The 21,531-nt window shown below is 33.1% G+C and overlaps 4 protein-coding genes and 1 non-coding gene across 6 annotated transcripts; 3 read left to right on the forward strand and 2 right to left on the reverse strand.

Moving 5' to 3' along the window:
* The first annotated feature begins 2,046 nt into the window (after nucleotides 1–2,046).
* Nucleotides 2,047–2,118, forward strand: TRNAM-CAU (transfer RNA methionine (anticodon CAU)). Its single transcript has one exon. It is a non-coding gene; the product is annotated as a tRNA-Met (tRNA).
* Nucleotides 2,119–4,939: 2,821 nt separating this feature from the next.
* Nucleotides 4,940–7,093, reverse strand: LOC100811254 (uncharacterized). Its single transcript, XM_003551276.4, has 4 exons — nucleotides 6,752–7,093; nucleotides 6,156–6,248; nucleotides 5,353–5,487; nucleotides 4,940–5,247 (listed from the first exon to the last, which is right to left on the reverse strand). The coding sequence occupies exons 1-4, from the start codon at nucleotides 6,989–6,991 to the stop codon at nucleotides 5,206–5,208; spliced, it is 510 nt and encodes a 169-aa protein (XP_003551324.1). The 5' UTR covers nucleotides 6,992–7,093; the 3' UTR covers nucleotides 4,940–5,205.
* Nucleotides 7,094–9,163: 2,070 nt separating this feature from the next.
* LOC100812857 (protein GRAVITROPIC IN THE LIGHT 1) lies at nucleotides 9,164–12,939 on the forward strand. Of its 2 annotated transcripts, XM_006602043.4 has the most exons (3): nucleotides 9,168–9,358; nucleotides 10,241–10,895; nucleotides 11,772–12,939. In XM_006602043.4, exons 2-3 carry the CDS (start codon nucleotides 10,250–10,252, stop codon nucleotides 12,551–12,553), a joined length of 1,428 nt encoding a protein of 475 aa, XP_006602106.3. In that variant the 5' UTR covers nucleotides 9,168–9,358; nucleotides 10,241–10,249; the 3' UTR covers nucleotides 12,554–12,939. The 2 variants fall into 2 exon arrangements, with proteins under 2 accessions (XP_003551325.1, XP_006602106.3); XM_003551277.5 differs by having other exon boundaries at nucleotides 9,164–10,895.
* Nucleotides 12,940–12,979: 40 nt separating this feature from the next.
* On the reverse strand, nucleotides 12,980–17,964 carry LOC100816581 (mitochondrial uncoupling protein 2). Its single transcript, XM_003551279.5, has 9 exons — nucleotides 17,627–17,964; nucleotides 16,241–16,459; nucleotides 16,079–16,157; nucleotides 15,332–15,465; nucleotides 15,125–15,223; nucleotides 14,913–15,017; nucleotides 14,567–14,641; nucleotides 14,030–14,116; nucleotides 12,980–13,483 (listed from the first exon to the last, which is right to left on the reverse strand). Exons 1-9 carry the CDS (start codon nucleotides 17,696–17,698, stop codon nucleotides 13,460–13,462), a joined length of 894 nt encoding a protein of 297 aa, XP_003551327.1. The 5' UTR covers nucleotides 17,699–17,964; the 3' UTR covers nucleotides 12,980–13,459.
* Nucleotides 17,965–19,217: 1,253 nt separating this feature from the next.
* Nucleotides 19,218–21,290, forward strand: LOC100817651 (proliferating cell nuclear antigen). The gene is made up of 4 exons (XM_003551280.5): nucleotides 19,218–19,675; nucleotides 20,375–20,527; nucleotides 20,632–20,729; nucleotides 20,855–21,290. Exons 1-4 carry the CDS (start codon nucleotides 19,357–19,359, stop codon nucleotides 21,083–21,085), a joined length of 801 nt encoding a protein of 266 aa, XP_003551328.1. The 5' UTR covers nucleotides 19,218–19,356; the 3' UTR covers nucleotides 21,086–21,290.
* Nucleotides 21,291–21,531: the final 241 nt, after the last annotated feature.

Below are 21,531 nucleotides of genomic sequence, written 5' to 3' on the forward strand. Positions count from 1 at the left end.
AAGAATATTACAGTCTTCTCCCTCTTAAGTGTTGGCTACACCCGTGAAGTAACGCTCACTGGCGAAGAGCAGAACCGTTTCTTTGCTGGCTGCATGGAACCTTGCACTTACACATTCCACTCTCTCCCTATTCTCACTATCTCATCACTAAAATCTAATGAAAGCAAACGTTTCTTTGCAATGCCAATGCTCATTTAACTCTCTCTTTCTCTTTCCTCCTTCGTTCTTCTTCCGAATTCTTGTTCTTGTTGTTTTCTCTTTGTTCTCTTCTCTACTCTCACACCACCCTAAGCACCACATTCTTGTTCTTATTATTTTTAATCATTTTTCCCTTTTTTTTTTCTGAAGGTTTGAACATTTCCTTTAATTTATGATTATCTTGTCAAAAGAAACATGCATCACACTTCAGAAGTTTTCAAATATGAGGCTAGTCTTCAGCTGGATCCCGATGCTTTTTCAAGTGGTGGTATAACATTATTTATTTCCTTTTTTTATGTTGTTTATTCTCTATGGTTCAAGCTTTGGTTGCTCTTGTGGGTGGAATGATATTCTGTGCATCTTATATGCCATTTTTTGGTTAAGTTTTTGTCTTATTTTTATTCATATATAGTGCTTTGGTACAAGAGATTATTGTGGGGTGTTATCAAATTGATTGGAAGATTGTCATGGTAAGTTATGTTGTGGGCTCTTGGAGGAACTAAATTGGATTATAAGAAATTTTAAGAACTAAAAACAAGATTTCAAGAGAATAAAATATATTTTTTCTTAAAAAAAATCAGACTTTACTTTTAATTGGATCATAAAATGCATATAAGAATTTCACTATTTAATTTCTTGAACTCGTGATTTGTGTAGATAAATATGATTTTGCTATTGATCATAATTGAGAAGTTAAGGCCCCCAGTTCGGGGTAGTTTACAGTTTTTAGTTTTGAAATATTTGAAAATCAAACCTAGTTTTAGTTTTGAAAGCCTTTGATTTTGAAATTTCAACTTTGATTTGAGACCTTGTTACAAAATAGAAAAAGAACTCAAAATCAAAGTGGTTCAACAGGTGCAGAACAATGCGGTTCCAATCCCATACAGTGCTAAGGCTAGGCGCGTTGCATCTTCAATCTCACACATACCTTTGAGAACTTTCTTTGAAACTCCATGATTGCCACCCACTTCGCCGTTGTTTGGGTATGTGAAGGGGTGGCACAATGGTGGTTTTTGTGAGCGAATATGGTGAGGAGAGTACTAAAATATTTTAAAAAAACTCGTATTCTTATCTATATATAAAACAGGTCATTCATTAATACCTAATTTTAACAAAATAAATACATTTTTAAACCATCTAGGGCTTAAAAATGAATTATTTTTTGATAATTTTAAAGGAATAAAAAATAGTTTCATAAAAATCACATTTTAAAAATTAGAAAATAGAATAAGAGATATATTAAATAAAGAATTTCCAAAAACGAATAAACAAAATTATATTAATGACCAAAATTAAAAACTCAAAACCCTCAAGTAATCACTAATCACACCCGCCAAAAAAAATGTCAAAAACATGTATGCATTATCACCTGCAATATGGAACACAACATGCAGAACCTTATAACGAAATAGAAACTCTTAAAACATTTTACCTCTAACTCCATCATTCACCTCATAGCTAAAATTTCATTAAATTTATCTTATTTCCATGCAGTCCCATTGACCTTCCATACCTTCTGTAGTTAACTTTAAAACTAAATTTTGTTGTAAGGACCACAAAAACAAACCCAGCTCCTCCAAAGCTACAAACTTTCCCTAGTTTCCATTTATAAACGGCCAAATCCAAGTGCCAGGGATTATACAAAACTGTTTCTGCAATTCTCTTAATTTTCCCGTTAGTCTTTTCTGATTTTGCCAAATCATTGTTCAATATATATATATATATATATATATATATATATATATATGTTTGTTATTTGTGTTTCCTAAGCAGTGTTTGCATTGAATGGAAAGTTTAAACGAAATAATGATTAAATAGTTATTAAATTTTAAAGTACAAATCTCAACAATCAGAGTGGCGCAGCGGAAGCGTGGTGGGCCCATAACCCACAGGTCCCTGGATCGAAACCAGGCTCTGATAAAATAGAGAAGCTTCCACTTAATGTTTTTAAACTCTAGTTTCTGCCAAGTTTTTACGCTATTTTTTGTGCAATGAAAAAGAAGTGCCTTCACTATTTAATATTTTTAAATAACAACAAAAGTGATATATAATATGCGTGTGTGTGTATATATATATATATATATATATTCGTTAAACAATACTTAAAATTCATTTGGATTTTTAAATATATTTTAAATCTCTGATGAAATGCCAAAATTTACACTGGTTTTGGGGAAAATTATCTGATTTTTTTTTTCTTATTTTGGTCGTGACTGGGAACACCTTACACATTACCAATGGATTATGCTCTGGGGCCTTGGACGTGATATTAGAAGATTCTTTGGGCGTGATCAAAGTTTGGGTTTATCATGCTCTTTGGAATAAAATTATGAAACCTTTTTCCTACTTCATTCAAATTTCTTTTAACAACATGTAAGGTCATGGTTAAAAATATGTTTTATGAAATAGTTTAAAGTTAATGGATTACATAGTTTTTGAATTTGTGCTTTTTGTATTATTAGAATAATATTTTAATAAGTTAAGTTAATAGGCTATTATGTTAAAAAAACAATTAACATCATTATATATAATACTAAAAAAATTAATATATATTTAATACATATATAATTTTACATAATAAATTTTGTAACAATTAATTTTAATCTAATAATATATTTTTACATATATAAATTTTGATCTAATAATATATTTGATACACATCCCTATGGGATCCATGGATTGCCAATTGATAAGCCCTAAGCTTCTTACCAATCCATATGAACAGGTTATCAATGTAAACTTCATATGGATTATAAACCATATGTGGTTATATGTAAGAATATGTTTGGTTTTTTCTTCTCACCGTCGGGTATATTGAAAAAATATTGGATACAGCAAGAAAATTCCTAAAATCATAGGGTTAATTAATTTGGTTCAATTCAAGCCTTTTCTGGATCTTCTCTTCGAGTGAGATATCATACTTTGTACCAGTGCTCTATCATATCCAACACTAAAACTGACGGAGACAAAGGCAGTTTGATATATTTGTACATGTTTTCTTAGGTGAGTTTTGTTGCTCAAGTGTGTCTATAATTATAAACATATACAGTGTGTACATGTTTGTTGTTTAATACACTCTGCATATCTTATTTGCATCCATATGTGTAAAGAAACAACGTTGTAATTTACAAATTGAAAAACAGGCTTGTACTCCGTATAAAAATGCAATACACAGACACTTAGGAGATGTTTGATAGAAGAGAAATTTTGAGTTTTCTGAGGTCCTGAAATCTTTCTTTTTTAAAGTTTAAATTTTCTTTTATTATAATAAAAATATCATGTTATTTTTATATGATATTTTTATTAATATAATAAATAATTAAAATAACCAATAAAAATATCACATAACTTTTTAATTTTAAGAAAACCTATTTAAATGCTTTCAATGGTCAATCAAATCAATTTTACTTATTCTCACCAAATGATTCTCAAAATTTATTATTCCTATTTCTAAAAATCATGATCCTCTAGCATAAAAAAAAACTTATCCCTGTCAAAGGTCCTCTTATATTAAAGAATTGAGTAAAAATACAAGAGTTGATGTGAGCACACACATCATAAAGATCAAAGAACAGGAGAGGAGTATTATAAAAGTAATTTCATTGTATCTGATTCAAAGGATAAAAGATACAACAGGAGTATATAGATGCTCGTTATTTTTAAAGCACATTACATTATATTTCTTAATGGTGCATGTGGACGGGTAATTATAAACATACACTTCATTTTCTTGCATTTCATCTCATTTTTCTTATTATTCTCCCCTACCTTCTTCATTATATTACATTATATTTATCATCTTCTCTCTCTATTTTTTCTTTCTTCTCTCTATCTCTCTCTTCCCTCTACTCTAAAATTGAATTGACGTTTAACATTATTTTATATATTTTAAGATCCTCCGATGGGTGATTCTTTCTTTCTCTGTTTTTTTACTTGGTAATTCTTCTTTTTTTTTCTCTTTTTTTTTTTATATTTTGGAGTAGGAGTTTTATAAATTAGAGTTCATAGTAAACATTTCACTTAGAATGTATATTTAGTTGTTTAATTTGGAGCATATATTCGGGGGAAGATCTGGTATGTGGAATATTGATCTAAAATCTAAATTGTGTGTGGAATATGTGCATTTACATGGAGTTCAAATGTCTTGGTTGCTTGCTGAATTTTTACTTCTTGCTCTATATTCTATTCAAACCATGGAAATTTTGCTCGCAGTCCAATATTGATCTAATTTCTAGAACACACATATAAGCAAATATCCTTATGTCAGTTGAAATGAGTTCACTTGTTTGCGAGGATAGTGCATTCTGTTCTGATCTATGAACAAATTAACTGTAGTTTTATTTTATCTATTAGGTATCACAATTTGTTGAAATTTGATTATAAAACTTGCTAGTAGTATCTATGCTATTCTATATGTTTTACTTTGTTTGGATATGAATATTTTGAAATGTGCATCTGTGGGATCAATGTAAGGTGAATGTAAGGTGAATAGCCTTGTTTGTGAAAACTATGCAACATGCATGTTATGATCATTTTATAACTATGCAGTCAATTAAATGGATATTATATATCTTCCTTTTCCTATTATTATGTGCTTTTTTATAACTAATATTATATTAGAGGGAGAATGAGGAATCGAATACTGCAATATGACAATGAGGGATTGTTAGCTTAGTCAGACTGATGTCACACTTTCTTGGAATTCTTGAACTTAATTCATGGTGCATCACTAAAATGCTAATTTGCTTAAATAATCTTCATATGCGATTAATGACATATCCGGGAATGTAAGATATCAAGGATACAAGATGGAACGCTAACTAGTACCACATTTCAAACACAATAACCTTGAATTCAAATCACAAGGTTTTTTTTATTTAAATATATATATATATATATATATATATATATATATATTTGGATTGTAATTTTAAACAACACATGGAATCCACACAATCTGAAAAGAAGCTGAGATATTGATATCTTCATGTAGCCACTCCTCCATTTCTAGTTGTCACTCCTGTTAGGTTTGCCTGAATTGAAACCCACCTGAAATGTATTCATGTCAGCAAAATTTTCTGAAAAACACAAAGATGATATACTCTGTTTTCAGTAAAAGAGAAAAATTTTAAATTAATATATATGGTATGGTACCTCAGTGGAAGGAGCAGGAACCCAATCATTGGTTGCTGGATTGCCCTTGCAAGAGTGATGGCAACCAGTGTCATTATCTGGTTCTATGTGAAAGTCATTTCCATTTTTCTCTACTTTGATAAATCCTGTTCCAGTCTGTGGATGACACATTCATGAATTGCTTAACATAAATAATTGATATTGCATTATATAATTATTTTTTTCATTTATTTTTTTCTTCTGTATCTATAACAACAAAAGTCTTATTTTAACAACAAAAATCTTATTTTATTGTACGGGGTCGATTACATGTATCACAAAATCTCAATGAACTCAGTGAAAGAACAAATTCTCAAAAATGTTTATTTACTATTATATTCCCCGCAACAATTTCTTTCTCCATCCTTTTTGGCCTTTCTCTATCATTTTCTCATGGTTAAAAACCATACAATATTCTCTCAGAAACAATTTTCATTCATGTAACGCCTATGATTTTTTGTAAAAGGATTTAGATGCTATCATATTACTAATATAAAAATTATCTATTATAAATGTCTATTACTTTTGCTTTTCTATCTTGTTTATTTAACACATGACATTGTCATGCTAATAAATAAGGAGAAAGAGCCAAATCTAATTTGTAAATGCTAAACACAAGCCTAGGTAACCTGTTGAATATAAAGTCTTCATTACAAGGACACATGGTTTCAATATTTTGCAATCAAATTCAATGAAACGAGTATATAAATTAATGCAGATATGTATTTGCGAGACACATCAAATATTTTGAGAAGAATGCATGCAAGTAGGATTGAACTGAATACCGTATGGTGGTGTTTGTCCACGCTGTTGAGATCTTGGTAATACTCTGTTTCCACAAATTCTTCCGGTACTTGACTTCCATTGTACACCAATTTCTGAATACAATTACAGGAGTAAAAGGATTCAATGAAATCAAAATTAAAGTCTATACATAATATCTTAGCTTATAAATAAATAACAGATCTTTTTTTTTTTTTGGGTCAGAACACGGTGTGTAACTGTTGTTAGTCTAAGAAAAATTCTGCTGTTAAATGAGTTATTCCACATCTGAACACAATGAGATCTTACCACTACGTCAACCCTTTTGTTAAATAAATAACAGATCTAGCCCATACGAAGGTTATTTAAAAGAAAAACATAATTTGTATAACTCAAAGTCTCAAAATCAGAAGTGAATCAGATAACTAATAATCTGGGTACTTATTCAAGATTATTTTTATATTAAGTTCAAAAAGTAATGCTAAGTAACATGACAAGCGTTTGTAGTCCAACGGTTAGGACGGGACGCAATTTTCATTTTTTATTACTTCTTTTGTTATTATTCTATAAAAGTGAAATTATGAAGAAGAAAAAATTAGAGATGATATTAGGAACCAACCTTCTCTTGGGGATCATTCTGGAGGAGTTGGAATTGTGTTAATTCTGGTATAGTTAAAGAAGAGTGATGGGCATTGGAGAAAGCATCGACATATTGAGCTGAATAGTCACTTCGTTGAGGCTTTGTGTGGCGTTGTGGTGCGACTCCATCAAAGTACTCTCTGGTCTTTGCTTCTATGGTGGCTTCTTCCTCTGCTGAGAGGTGGATGTCACTCCTGTTTGGCCTTGTGTAGCACTCCATTTTTTGTCCAAAGTTTTCCTCACCTACCTTTTGTTGTGCAATGAAAACTTGTTCAATGGGATGTGTATTTGTAAGAGTTGGTGGCTCTGGCAGATATTTTTGGAGCTGACATTTCTTCAAGTTGGTACGTCCTCAAAAATATCCCTTTGAGACCCTTTTTCCATGCAAAATATCTAGGAAATCTTATCCATTTGGGTTTCATGCTAGACAAGGCCAACTTTCCTACACGTTTAGGGAGAAATAAAGTTAACCAGTTACCTTGTAATAATTAACCACAAAATTCATGAAAAGTCCTGTAAATGTAGTGAATAGGGTCGGTTGGTTGTAACCATAATAACATCTTTATCTTATCTCAAATAAAAGAAAATAAATCGGCATAATTAAAAAGTAGTTAATTATATTTAATTAAACTAATTTTAATTAAAAATTAAACTTTTATTTGATTTATTTTTTTATTGAAATTTAATATTAAGAATAAAATGAGTTATTTGTACTAAAATTTGAATTAAATAAAGATTGTTTTAAAGATAATAATATTAAATGAGGTAAAATTAGTTAAAATTTTATTATATTTAAGAACAAGAAAATATTTGTGTGTTATACAATTAGTTAATTCATATGTTTTTTTTAATTTATTAATAATTTTTTTAATAGTAAATATTTTTTATTTATATAAAAAATATACGAATTATATAATTCGTATGAGTTATATTAAAATTAATTGTCACAAAATTTATTATTTAAATTTACATTTGTATTAAATATATATTAAAATTTTTACTGTTATATATAACAATATTATTTATTTTATATCATAATTAACCTATTAATTTAGTTGGTTAATGCTTCATGCTAACACTTATAGATCAAGTGATTCATATCACTCACACGGATCAAGTGATTCGTATATATAACTCATACATGAAGGACATTTTAAGAAATTCACTTTCTATGCTGGGTGCAGAAACAATATGCCTTCTGCACCTAGCAACACCCAAAAACCTGCGGACTCAAGTAGCTCGTTCTGCGAGGCCCGTAATCAAACGAGCTTTGTTTTAGCGAGCCCGTGGACTAAACAAGTATGCCTGCATCTACCAAAAAAATTAAAAAAACAAATTTTAAAAATCTAAAAGTTATTTACAAATCCTTTTATAAACAGTCGTCTAAAAACATCAAATTAAAAAAGTGACTAAAAATTAAATTAAAAATCCTTTTATTATCATTTTATAGTTCAATTAATCAATGCAGGTCTGAGAAGTTTTATTTATATATTTTAGTTTGGTGTTGGCTATTTTGAAATGTATCTAATTTGAAGTAGAACGGCTCCTATTCTTTCTTTTTTTTTGGTTAGTCTAGTTTTTATTTTGATTTTACTTTTACTAAATAAAAAAATATTTTTTAATTAAGACATGAAAAACCTATGATTTTTCTACGAGACCCACAGTCAAACCTGTTTAACCCACAAGTTAAACAAGCCAAGATAAAAAACCCACAATTTAAATAGATTCATAAAATTAAAGCTCATATACCATGAAGACCGCAGAGATTATGTGGGTGGCTCTCGGGCAAACCCAAATGCACACTAACACACAATTCTTTATCCCTCAATTGAATTATCTTTTTTTTAGTCTAAGGTTAGAAACTAATTTGCTTACTATCTCTTGTTGTTAAGAAAATTTTCCATAAAAAAATCAAAATACAAATTATTATTATTATTTTATATGTAAATACAACATTATCTTACATCATTACATCAATAATTTGTTATCCTTCAATTCTTTAACTTCCATAATTATTGGTTGAGATGATTTTTTTTTCATTTATTTTTCCTTTAATTTTGTAACCATTATCAACAGCTATTCTCTTAACTTTTCATTTGTCTTTTAACTTTTTTCAATATATATAGAGAGAATATGCCCCTTTTCCACTGGTATGAATATTGTTATATATATTTTCTGTATTTTTTTATTGAACTTTTCATGTTCCGTTTTTATCATTAAATAGGAAAATATAAATTTTATAACATTTTTCTTTGTTCTTTTCCACATATAAAAGTCCAAAAATTATATATTTGACCTATATTTTATGCATAACAAACAATTAACAATGAGAAACTCTTGGGTAACAGCCAAAGGATATTACACTAAGAATGTCCTCTTCTGTCTCCACACAACACAGTTGTCTGCATTTCCTTATCTCATCACATGCTCTCACTACAAGCAATTACTAACCCAATCCCAATCAGCTCCACTTTTTCCATTCCATCCATACATTGTCACCACCACATTAATTGCAGAACACAACCACCCCCACTCTAACAACTGCCACCGTCAGCCGCAGCACGCCGCCACATTACTCCGGCAACAGGTCAACCATCTCTCTCTTTCTCCTTACATTGTAGTCCCTACTCCCTAGTGTTACCTTACCAAGCCATTGCTTTATCTTTTCATGTTTTCTTTTCTCATTTTAGTAGTCCCTCCCTAGTGCCCATTCCCCCTCTTCTTAAAAACTGGACCTCAACACCAGTACTATTTAATTCCCAATTATTATCAGTATGTATTCGGAGGAAGATATTAAAAATTAAAATTAATTTTGAGGTGATATGGTTTAGATTAAGATGTTTTATTATAATATTAAGTTAGGAATAAAATTTATTATAAAATTTTGAATTTAACATAAAAATTATTTAAAATTAATTTAATCTAGAATTAATTCTAAATTTTTCTTTAAAATTCTTGTTCAAATAAAACTAAATATGTGAAAATCAGAAAATATATTCAAATAGATATATGTACATTACCTCTTGTATACGGCGTAGTTATAGCTCATTCAATTTTACACATTCTCACCTATATCCCATTTGATAGTTAGGTAACTACTAGTAGTTCATAAGAAAGGAAACTTTTATCATCTTGTATGAAAAATTGAAAACATAATAAGAAATTAACATTATGTATTTTTAAAAAAAGATGTCTTTTATATATCAAGAAAGAATATAAAAATCATTCAATAATTATTTACATTGCATATCTATGAGAGAAGCCTTTGTAGGTGGTCTCTGACACTGTTGGCAGAATCCAGCAAGTCACATTCTCGCAAACACACACAACACGTATTCCCAATATGCATTACTAAATTTTTTATGGCACTATTATTGAGTCACACTGGTCTGGTCCCACTTGCACATTCACTTGCCACCATTTCTGAGCTTCACTCTTTTCTCTCACACACAACACAACGCATCTCAAGACAAGACCAATGACGAGAAAGGTCTCGAATTTCTCGGATCTGATCCAAAGGGTCACCGCCTCCTGCCTCCTCCACCCCCTCGCCACCGCCGCCGCCAAGGAAGACGACAACTCGCCCTACGAGTCCGAGGAAGAAGTAGAGAATGACGAGGAGTACGAGGAGGAAGAGAACGAGGAGTACGAGGAGGAAGAGAGAATGTTGGGGCCCTTGAAGGCTTTCAAAGTAAAACAGATGGAGGTGCTGATGGAGGAAGTGTTCGACACGGTGTCGTCGATGAAGAGGGCTTACGTGAGGCTTCAGGAGGCGCATTCGCCGTGGGACCCGGAGAGGATGCGAGCTGCTGACGTGGCGGTGGTGGCGGAGCTTCGGAAGCTCGCCGTGCTCAGGGAGAGGTTCCGGCGGAGCGGCGGCGGCGGCGGGAGGAAGAAGGGCAGGAGAAGAGGTGGCGGCGGCCGCGATGGGGTGGCGTCGGTGAGGGAGGTAGTGGCACCGTACGAGGCGGTGGTGGAGGAGCTGAAGAAGGAGGTGAAGGTGAAGGATTTGGAGGTGAAGAATCTGAGGGAGAAGCTTGATAGTGCTGTTGCTCTCACTACTAATGGAAGTGCTGAAAAGAAGCCTGGGAGGTCTCTGTCTAAGAGGAAACTGGGAATTCAAGGTACATTTTTCAATATGCTACTTACTTTTTATTTTATTTAACCGAAGAGATGCTTCTTCTTTTTTAATGAAATTGTGGTATTTAGATTCAGATGGATGGAATATTCAGAAAAATTAGAAAAGGAAAGTGGAAAGTCTCTTTTTGTTTTATTTTGTTGCTTTGAACTTGGAAGTGTGTTTAATTCAAAATAAAGTAGAGAAGTGTATGACTTTTGTTCGAATTGATTCTTGGATGTGAATGGTTTGGCTTTTGGGAAACTCCTGCATTGCGTGGTTTTGGGTTTCAGAAGCTCCTTCAAGCTAAACCATAGTTAAGTGTGTGTTTGGTTGAAGTGTGAACTGTGAAGTATGAGAAATAATTTTGTCTCAAACCTGATTTTAGTATTTTTAGATGAAAGTTTGTAAAACTGATTTTCAAATGACATGATTTATGTTGGGATTTTTTTTTTCTTTTTTTCTTTCAAAAAGCTAATTAGTAGTGAAACTCAATATAATTTTTTTCATTCAATGTAGAGCTACCTTGAGGTACTTCAATTCTGAATCCAAAATTAATTTCTTGGCATAGAACCAAATATGTGAAATTTTACTCAAAATCATATTAGTTGATATTTTAATGTAATTTTGGATCATCTAACGTGAATCCAAACATGCCAAAACTTGATTTTAAGTGATAGAATAGAAGTAGTTTTTGCATTAGGTTGCAAAATTTACAGTGTTTTAGATCAAACTTGCTTTTAGAGTAAAAATATCCAAATTTGTGAAATCAATCTGACAAAGTCAATTTTGTAAATTCTGGCCGAAACAAACATTAAGACTTGCTAGAAGAGAAAATGAATGGAGGATCTCATTCTCCAAATTTGTGAAATTCTATCTGCAGCAATGGCAGCAGTACCAACCCCTGAACTCTTTGAAGCAACGATGATGCAAGTGAGAGAATCCTCAAAGTCTTTCACATCTCTGCTTCTGTCTCTCATGCACAATGCACATTGGGACATAACAGCTGCAGTTCGTTCCATTGAAGCTGCTACCGCCTCCACTGATAAATTCCATAACACTTCTTCAACCACATCCATTGTCTCGGCTTACCATGCCAAGTATGCCCTTGAATCCTACATATCCAGGAAAATCTTCCAAGGGTTTGACCACGAGACTTTCTACATGGACGGAAGCCTCTCCTCGCTCCTCAACCCCGACCAGTTTCGCCGCGATTGCTTCACTCAGTACCGTGACATGAAGTCCATGGATCCAACTGAGCTTCTTGGAATCTTGCCAACATGTCATTTTGGCAAATTCTGTTCCAAGAAGTACCTTGCCATTGTCCATCCCAAGATGGAGGAGTCCTTGTTTGGGAACTTGGAGCAGCACAGTCATGTCCAAGCAGGGAACCACCCCAGGAGTGAGTTCTACAATGAGTTTCTAGGGGTGGCCAAGACAGTGTGGTTGCTTCATTTACTGGCATTCTCGTTGAACCCTGCACCAAGTCAGTTTGAGGCAAGCCGTGGAGCTGAGTTCCATCCCCAGTATATGGACAGTGTAGTGAAATTTTCAGGCGGCCGAGTGCCGGCTGGTCAGGTTGTAGGGTTTCCAGTTAGCCCTGGATTTAAGCTTGGGAATGGTTCTGTTATAAAGGCCAGAGTTTATTTGATAGCCAGAACATAAAGTTTTTCTGAGGGGAAATTCTTTTTGCACCACTTTATTTCTCTGGTTCCACCCTCTCACTTATTTTTCATTCCATAAATTAGTTTCTAGAATACTAGAGACTAATTTCCAAAATGGAAAAAAACAAAAAAACAAAAAAAAAGTAGGGGAATGTGAAGAGAATAAAGAGGGTGCAAATAGAATTACTCTTTAGTTAGTCATGTTTTAAAGAAACTGATTTGAGTGATGAGTGATCCAAATATTTGCCTAGCAGGATTACTGGGCTGTTGATGTAATATGAAAAATCCTTAGGCTAGTTTATTGATTTCCAGGTGATTGAATCTGACCTTGAAGTGACTGTGACATAGTCCATTCCCAAATCTATATTAGCAAGCTATTTTTTTGAATCTCTCCAAATTATTGACTTGCAAACGAGAGGAAGGATAATTATTATAATCCCTAAGGCCAAGATTATCTGGGTTCTTGCATGGAACCAACAAAATTCAATATTCATTCTAAAATGACAATAGACCCTATTACTCTTAAGTATTCATACATGTTTCATTTCATTTGTCTATTCAATGAGCCGGGAAATACGCAACTTATTTCCCAGAAAAACATTTGTCTATTCAATCCAGCACAGTGAATGCCTTTCAAGTAAATGTAATTTTCATGGTCTGTTCATTGTGGCTAAGAATGTTTGAATTGTGGCGTCCACATAGCACAAGTAGGAGACAAAGCTAATTTGACTGTTTATTCTTCGACTAAGAATATATGAAGCGTGACGTCCATCCACACGGCAGAAGTAAATGTAGAAAGACCAACCACCTTTCTCCTCTAACAAATCTGTTGTTCATCTGATAGCAATCACCGGAGAAAGAACACTATATCTGCTTGGTGAATCTTAATCATGAATAGAAACAAGAATTATCCTCTTACAGCTCTCTTTGCCTGTCACATGAATAAGTAACACTTTTAATATTGACAAGCAGTTTCATATAGTAAGAAAGCAAAAGTATCTTTTGTAATTTACAAGGTCAATTTTACGGGAAAATTCACAGATGTCTACACCCAAGGTGGGTCTAGAATTGTAATTTGGATTCTCTGAAGTAAGAAAGCATGACAGCATGTTAAGTGAAAAAGTACGAGTGTATCCACCCTTGGTTTGAAACAGGATCATTCTACTTGGCTATAACAAGTTTCACACAAAAGCTCTACTTATTTGATTCTGATCAAGGTGAAAAAATAAGTTACAGAAAGCTATTTTCTCTACAAGACATGTAATAGTAAAAGCTGAAGCAGAAGGAAAAAAACATTTAAAATATTGATTAGACTAAGTACAATTTGCTAGCAGTGTAATTGAACATATTACAAGTGGCTTAAACATTTAAGCAGGACATTTTGTAAGAGGTTAACTAGGTGTAATACGATATATAAATTACATAAGAATATAAAGATAACACAAACAGCATAGCCAAGATAAGATGTATATCTTACTTGTTCAAGGGTAAGAAACAAAATTACATTCCAGATTCCCACTCGACCAAAATTAGGTAGGAAACCTTTATAGAAGGCCAAAAATCCCTGCAATACATTTATGATATGAGTTCAAGCTGTACAGATAAAAAGATAAACTTTATGCAGACCTTCATATTAACTTGTTTATCGAACTAAAAACCTCGTGGCAACTGTTAAAAATATTTTCAGTTTGTTCAAGGATCAGAACAACAAAGCTTGCAGTAAGTATGAAAAGCAATATTCATTGTTGGGGGATTAAGTGCGCTGCTCAATAGCCTCTTTAACTATGCACTAAAATTTTTGTGTCCGGTCTCCCATGTCACATCATATAATTAATGTCTTTACCAGGGACATATATAAAACAATATAGACAACCAAATTAAAAAATCAAAATTAAAAAAATAGCAACAAAAAGGTGCTAACTATTGTAAGAAATCTTTCAATTTCCCTAGGTTTCTAGATTTTAAACACCAATTATAATATCAATGACCAAATCAAATAAAGAAATTCACAAACCTCATTAAGCAAAGTCTTGAGAAAGCAGTCAAATGTGCTTTTGTAGGTTGAATCCCCCATCATCCTGGATTTCACCTGGAGAATTATGAGCATGGATATAAGTCAACCCTTGATTCATAAAAGTAGAATGTGCTTATTCATAGGAATTTCACCAATATTGTTTAGGAAACTTACAATAGTTCTCGAATTTCACAATTCCAAGTTACTTATAATTTCCTTTTTTCTGTCTCTTTTCATTTATAAACAGGACTATCATTGATATCGATGATATGTTCTACTCAAGCATAAGTGTAGACTGCAGACAAACCAAAAAGGGGAGAGGAAAGGGGGCTAGGGTAGCACCTACCACATCAACAGGAGAACCAATAAAGACAGCAAAAAGACCTGCACCTAAGCCAGCAAGTAGGTGAGTATAGACATTGTCCATGAACCCTGGAATTTTCAAAATCGTCTGCATAAGTATAAAGAATCAGAGCAGCATTGCAATTAAAGTTTATGTAAGGATGTAATTCGAATTATAGGAAAAATCCAATTTAGAATACCCTATAATGTGATTACCCGTTTCACTTTATCATAGCTTGCTAATTCAGCAGCATTTATAATTGCGTTCCTAGCTATATTGGGCCCAAGACCAGTCCACAAGGCCCCTATCCCTTCCTAGTTTAACAAAAAAAATATAGAGAGAATTAGACTCGATTAGTATATTACTATATTTTCAACATATAGAGAGAAACGAAGACCAAAATAACTATAAGAAAGGCTTACTTGTCTCAGTATAGTTAAATATGCATCTATAGCGCCAGAATAACGCCTAGGTACCCCAGATGGCAATTGACCTTCAGCTTGAAGCCTAACTTTGACTAGATCAGTCGGATTAGCAATTGTGATTGCCAAAGCACCTATCACAAGTTCAAAAAAGTGAGTCAATGACTATGACATATAATATAATACAAAACATACATATATTATATCTATGGGGAATGCTAAGTTCCTCACCTTTGTGTAGAAGTAGAATTCTCCACACCTTGAATTGGATAAGGAACCACTCTCTTTATTTAGAAGGAAAATACAACTTGTGAGCATTTAAATCTTATTGTTAAAAGAAAGACAAATCTAATTAATTCCCTTCTTAATTTCCTTGCTTATTAGCATTTCCCATACCTCCAATTTACAAGGTTTTTCTTTTTTCAACTTCTATTATAAGAATGTAAAGTCATTAAGTCTAAATTTACAATATGCAGTTACTATTTCACATTTATGATAAAGTCTTGTGCTACAATATCAAGATGAGGAAGTTGCTTGATAAATAACAAATATATAAAAACACAGCTAAAGTTTTAATTTTCATGTAAATGGGGGAAATGAACATAATTCAAGCATTATTTTCCTTTTAAATTATAATGACTTTTTTGTCCCATTGAAACCAGGGAGGAGGCTAATTTCCACACAAAGGTGAGAAGGTCAATGAATGCCACGCAATCTGAAGAAACAGAACTGTTCAGAAGTACTCACCAGTCAGCAGAGCAGCCAGTATCATATGGTACAACGGAACCTCTCCAACAAATGCACTACCAACGAGAAATGTTTTCACCTGTTCATGATTCAGTTCAAATGTGCAACCCATGTTCTTCCAATGACAGTCTTATTCAATGAAAGTTAGATATTTATACTCACAGGATCATATAACCCAATTCTTAAGCCCCCATATAAACATTGGCGGTGTAAACCAGGAACAATGCCTTTCCACAGGGCTGATATACCCTCTTCTCTAGCAATGGTCTTAACTGTGCCCAGCAAGCCCTTGTATTTAGGTAAACCCACTCCCTCATCAACCCCTACCTTCTTTTGGAGTTGAAGCCTGACCTTAGCGGTGTCCAGAGGAATGGTACAAAACTACACAAAACCCAAGCACAAAGGAATTATTAGAATTACTTTCTGACAGACACGTTTCTAGCTTAAAGTTCTATAGAAGACTTGGGATAGAATATTGACATAAAGGAATTCATTTATCAATAATCTAACTTTAAAAAAGCAGAAATGAAACATGTAGAGAAATTTGAAGCATGATAACTAGCTTTTTTTAGAGTTTAATAGGTATGCATGGTAAGTGTAAACAAACTACATTGTCAACCAATTAGAAATCATCCTTTATATGCCTATTAAGTTCAAGATAGTTATTATCAAAGTCAATAAACTTACCATACAAGAGAGTTTATGCTTAGTTGGCAGTGTAAAAACTTTATACTATTGGTGCACATATTATTCTCTTTCTTATATAGAAAAAAGAAATTTCATTAAGGAGGAAAAGCAAAGTACAAAGCTATTGCAAAAGAAACACATAGAAACTAAGAGATTGGGTCAGGTAACTAGTCATGACAATCTGTCTGTATGATAAGAGAGCATCAAGGATCAACAACGATAGGTATAAGTGGACCAGTCCGTAACCTCTCTTTGTTCACTTGGATCCCTATATTCTTTCCCCAAAAATGCTTGTTTCTAAGTATTAAGATTTAAGAATCGCAGTGTTCATGTGATTTTTTTTTTGTGTGATTGGAAAACAGGTGCCAAGGGGTTTACAACAACTCAGGCACTTTCCTCAACCAATTGAGCTAGATCCTTGGTTAACATATCCTAATATGCCAGCTCAAAATTTTACTTCACAATTTTTTCAATACATTGTCATTGAAAAAAATTCACACTGTCAACTAATGAAAAATAATTGTTGATATAACTTTTAAAATAATTATTGTAAAAGTCAACTTACTAAAAATGAAAGTTTATCGGATCCCCGTGTAAAAACACTTTACACTATTTTCTCAAACTAAATACAACAATGAACATTATATATTACATATAATGCATATTGCAAAGTGAATAACACACAATTTTCCATTTCACAATTTCTACACACAACTGAGTCCTCAATTATCTTTCCTTCGGTTTCAAACAGTACGATTCAGTTTTCTATCCAACAAAATCAAATATGCGAGAAGCTTTATTCCGAATGCTGAATCGAAATCGAAATCAAACGAAAGGAACCAGGAAGAGAAGGAAGGTTACCTCGGCGAAACAGGCGGCGAAAGCGCTGCAAAAGAAGGCTTGAGCGAACGAAATCTGGTTGGGATCTGACATTGTTGACTCTGGGAAGAAGAAGAAGAAGAAAGGATTGAGTGAGTGATTAAGAAGCTGAAGGAGAGTAGTAGCATTAACGCAAGCAACCACTTTCTGTTAAATCCAAAACTCTCCTTCAAACGAGTTATATAGTTGTTGTGTGCAGTGTTAATTGCGATACTTTCACACTCCAAATTTTCGTTCAGACCCGAGATAAAATGGTACGAAGGGAGAAATTGATGTGAATCATGAGATGCAGATGCAGTAATAAGAAAGCTACCCCCTTAATGAAAATATCGACGTTACATGGCCAAAATAATAGTGATAGTTGTTGACAACTGTCACGTTATGGTGACCTTTTTTTTTTTTTTTTTTAAGTTTTATATATTCTAGTGAGAATTATAATGTTTTGAACCCGATTGATTTTTGAGTTTTTTCTGGTAAAAATTTATATTGCTACTTTGTAAAAATACGTCTCATCTCCAAATGGCCAAATCTCTAATAAGTTATATCATGAGTCGTGTTCATCTTATATTTAAGTGAATTAAGTTTTATTCAAAATATGTATATATTAAGTTACTTATCAAAAAAAAGTATTAGTGACTTTAATAAAGACAGATTTAACATGGAAATAATTGTTGTCTTGAATGTAATCTCGGGTTTTACGGTTCTCAAACAATGCAGAAGAATAAGAAAGAGACAAACTTAATTTAAACATCCATAACCAACATTCAACAAGTCAATAATACGACAAAAAAAATAAAAGAAGAAACATGTACGCCCAGTAAAGACTTAGTAGATGAACCCAATTATATTGGGACTATGGTTGTGGGCTTATATTAGGCCTTTATTTCCGCGTTCAAAGTTCAAACCCACATTGTTGAGGCTGTTGCTTCCTGTACCTAAATTTTGCTTCCTATACCCTTTTTTTACTTCTGGGTTGTTCAAAGAATGTAAAATTACCTTTTGGATTAGTTACACTTTTAGCTTCTGAAATGGTTAATTCGAAGGGTAAAAAAATACATTCTGAAAAGTTGCAAGAAGCAACAACCCATCTTGAACTCCAATTAGGGGTCTAGGCAAAAATATAAGTTGTTTCAAGAATAGTGATTGAGAAAACTCCATTCACAATATCTTAACCAATCAATAATACTGAAAAAATGAAATTAAATTCTTCTTCTTAATATACGATTTGCACGGGTCACACATACACCTTGTACATGTTCCTTGACATTGAGAGCATCCCAGAGCTGAGGATTTGTGACGTTTTAGATTGGTTGTCTTATGTTTCTATTAAGTTGTTTCATATAGTTAATATAGTAAGTCATAATTAATATATATATATAAAATAATGAATGAGTTTAGATTAATTTATTTGATTTTGATTTTTGTGTTTCAATCTAATTATTTTTTGGTTACAATCAACTGCTCTAATTATAATAATCGTAAAAAGACAAAGAAAATAAAAAATTAAATATTTTTCCGTTCCCTCCACACATTCCACAAAACCTCATGGTGGGAACTGAATTATTTCCCCCCAAATCCCGCCAACTGCTTCCAGAACCTTCCCCTATATAAACCCCCCTTCCCTCTCATTTCCATTTCAATTTCAATATCCGCTCAAACCCTAACCTAACTCCTCTCGTCGTCACAAAAAGTCTTCTTCTCCGATCGTTACGATGTTGGAACTCCGTCTCGTGCAAGGTTCCCTTCTGAAGAAGGTTCTGGAATCGATCAAGGAGCTCGTAAACGACGCGAACTTCGACTGCTCCTCCACCGGGTTCTCCCTCCAGGCCATGGATTCCAGCCACGTCGCCCTCGTTGCGCTCCTCCTCCGGTCCGAGGGCTTTGAGCACTACCGCTGCGACCGCAATACCTCCATGGGCATGAACCTCAACAACATGGCCAAGATGCTCAAGTGCGCCGGCAATGACGACATCATAACCATCAAGGCCGACGACGGCAGCGACACCGTCACTTTCATGTTCGAAAGCCCTAGTACGTTCCCCTTTTCTTGAACATTCATTTTAATTTTTGAATTTGTTGCCGAATTTGATGTTTTAGGTTTTTGTTTTTGTTTAGTGCTATTTGTTCTGTTTTTATAATTATCGTTGTGTTTTCTTGTGCGTGAAGTAGATATAACATGTTTTGACTTTTTTTTTATTAATTTGACATGAAAAACTACCGAGATGTGTGTTCTTGAATCGAAACCAGTCACGCACTGTTTCATTTGTACTTCGATTTTCAATTACTTGCTGGAGACAATTGTTTCTATTTTTCTCTAAAAGAAATAGGTTTTCTCTTTGAAATGGTATGGGTTTTGCATAAAGAATGGTTTTTTTTAACAAACCCATTGATGTTTTTAGCTTTATACTGCAATTATTTGGTTCAAGATTCCCAAATTTCAGGATTTTTGGGGTTGCTTTTATCAAGGAAGTATTTGTGTACTGTATGGCTGAGTTCTGAAGTCTTGAACTTTTTTAATGTGAAAATTGATGCATTAGTAGACAGCTAGAGAGAAAAAGGAGTGAAAGTGAGAAAAACATGGATGTAACATGTAATGTGATGTGTCAAATTAGAGAGATGTATAGAAATAATGAATGTTAATTGAGGTGTGTACTCATATGTTGTCAAGAAACATAATTACTATTTATGGCAATTTTAGTTTGACTTATGTTTTGGGGTTGTGTTTTACAGCACAAGATAAGATTTCTGATTTTGAGATGAAGCTGATGGACATTGACAGTGAGCACCTTGGGATTCCAGAGGCAGAGTATCATGCCATTGTTAAGATGCCATCCTCTGAGTTTGCTAGGATCTGCAAGGATCTCAGTAGTATTGGTGACACTGGTAATTGGCTTTGCTTCTCTGTTTCAGTGGTTTGTTAATGTTTGATTGTTTTGTTGAGAAATTTATGCTGATAAATGTTGGGTGTTTTGTTGTGTATGTTGAAGTTGTCATTTCAATTACTAAGGAGGGTGTTAAGTTTTCCACCAAAGGAGACATTGGAACTGCCAATATAGTTTGCAGGCAGAATACTTCTGTGGACAAGGTGAGATATTGTTTTCCTTCTTGTAGTTTCTGTTCCATTTATGATTTTTTTAGCTTAATAGTCAATTATTGAATTGCATTGTGGTGAGATTTTTACATGCTTGTAATTTTTGGTTAATATTGCAGCCTGAAGAAGCTACTGTCATTGAGATGAATGAGCCTGTGTCCTTGACATTTGCTTTGCGATATATGAACTCTTTTACAAAGGCAACGCCATTGTCCAACACAGTTACCATTAGTCTGTCAAATGAGCTGCCAGTTGTAGTCGAGTATAAGATTGCTGAGATGGGTTATGTGCGGTTCTATTTGGCTCCCAAGATAGAAGAGGATGAAGAAGATACGAAACCTCAAGTTTAATCTACCTATTAGATGTTGGGTTAGGATATTAGGATTTTAATGCCTTTTGAACTTGTTTTTGTTATACATCTTTGAAGATATTTTAACCTTGTGAGCAACGAATTGGCATTTTGTGGATTTCTTATGTGTATTAGTTTCCTGCCACCTTATTTTCTCCTGAATTTATTGTTTATTGTTTAGAACAATGTGAAACAATTGGTGTGCATTTTTCTTGTTGATGTGATTTTATTTTTTGTGAACTGGAACAACTTCATAACAAAATACTGCATGTAAGTAGAAACCTTGAGTTAACCATATAATAGTACTGCTTAAATAAATATTAAATTGAGGCAAATTGCTCATTTCACCAAAATTGCGTCAGCATCCCTTATAGGTCAAAATATCATACAAGAGTTAAAAGAACGAAGGCAAATGCTACAACAAATTAAGTTCTTTCTCCAGTCCAC

The sequence above is a fragment of the Glycine max genome, chromosome 18 (assembly GCF_000004515.6).
Source record: "Glycine max cultivar Williams 82 chromosome 18, Glycine_max_v4.0, whole genome shotgun sequence".
NCBI classification, from domain to species: Eukaryota; Viridiplantae; Streptophyta; class Magnoliopsida; order Fabales; family Fabaceae; genus Glycine; species Glycine max.

Excerpts from the sequence above, each read along its gene's own strand:
- LOC100811254 (XM_003551276.4), bottom strand. The coding sequence starts at position 6,991 with ATGGAGTGCTACACAAGGCCAAACAGGAGTGACATCCACCTCTCAGCA. Across the intron at positions 6,249-6,751 it reads AGAATGATCCCCAAGAGAAG|AAATTGGTGTACAATGGAAG; the intron begins GTTGGTTCCTAA and ends AATTGTATTCAG. Across the intron at positions 5,488-6,155 it reads TGGACAAACACCACCATACG|ACTGGAACAGGATTTATCAA; the intron begins GTATTCAGTTCA and ends TGTCATCCACAG.
- LOC100812857 (XM_003551277.5), top strand. The coding sequence starts at position 10,250 with ATGACGAGAAAGGTCTCGAATTTCTCGGATCTGATCCAAAGGGTCACC. Across the intron at positions 10,896-11,771 it reads GAGGAAACTGGGAATTCAAG|CAATGGCAGCAGTACCAACC; the intron begins GTACATTTTTCA and ends TTCTATCTGCAG.
- LOC100816581 (XM_003551279.5), bottom strand. The coding sequence starts at position 17,698 with ATGTCAGATCCCAACCAGATTTCGTTCGCTCAAGCCTTCTTTTGCAGC. Across the intron at positions 16,460-17,626 it reads TCGCCGCCTGTTTCGCCGAG|TTTTGTACCATTCCTCTGGA; the intron begins GTAACCTTCCTT and ends GGTTTTGTGTAG. Across the intron at positions 15,224-15,331 it reads ATTTAACTATACTGAGACAA|GAAGGGATAGGGGCCTTGTG; the intron begins GTAAGCCTTTCT and ends TTGTTAAACTAG.
- LOC100817651 (XM_003551280.5), top strand. The coding sequence starts at position 19,357 with ATGTTGGAACTCCGTCTCGTGCAAGGTTCCCTTCTGAAGAAGGTTCTG. Across the intron at positions 20,528-20,631 it reads CAGTAGTATTGGTGACACTG|TTGTCATTTCAATTACTAAG; the intron begins GTAATTGGCTTT and ends TGTATGTTGAAG. Across the intron at positions 20,730-20,854 it reads AGAATACTTCTGTGGACAAG|CCTGAAGAAGCTACTGTCAT; the intron begins GTGAGATATTGT and ends TTAATATTGCAG.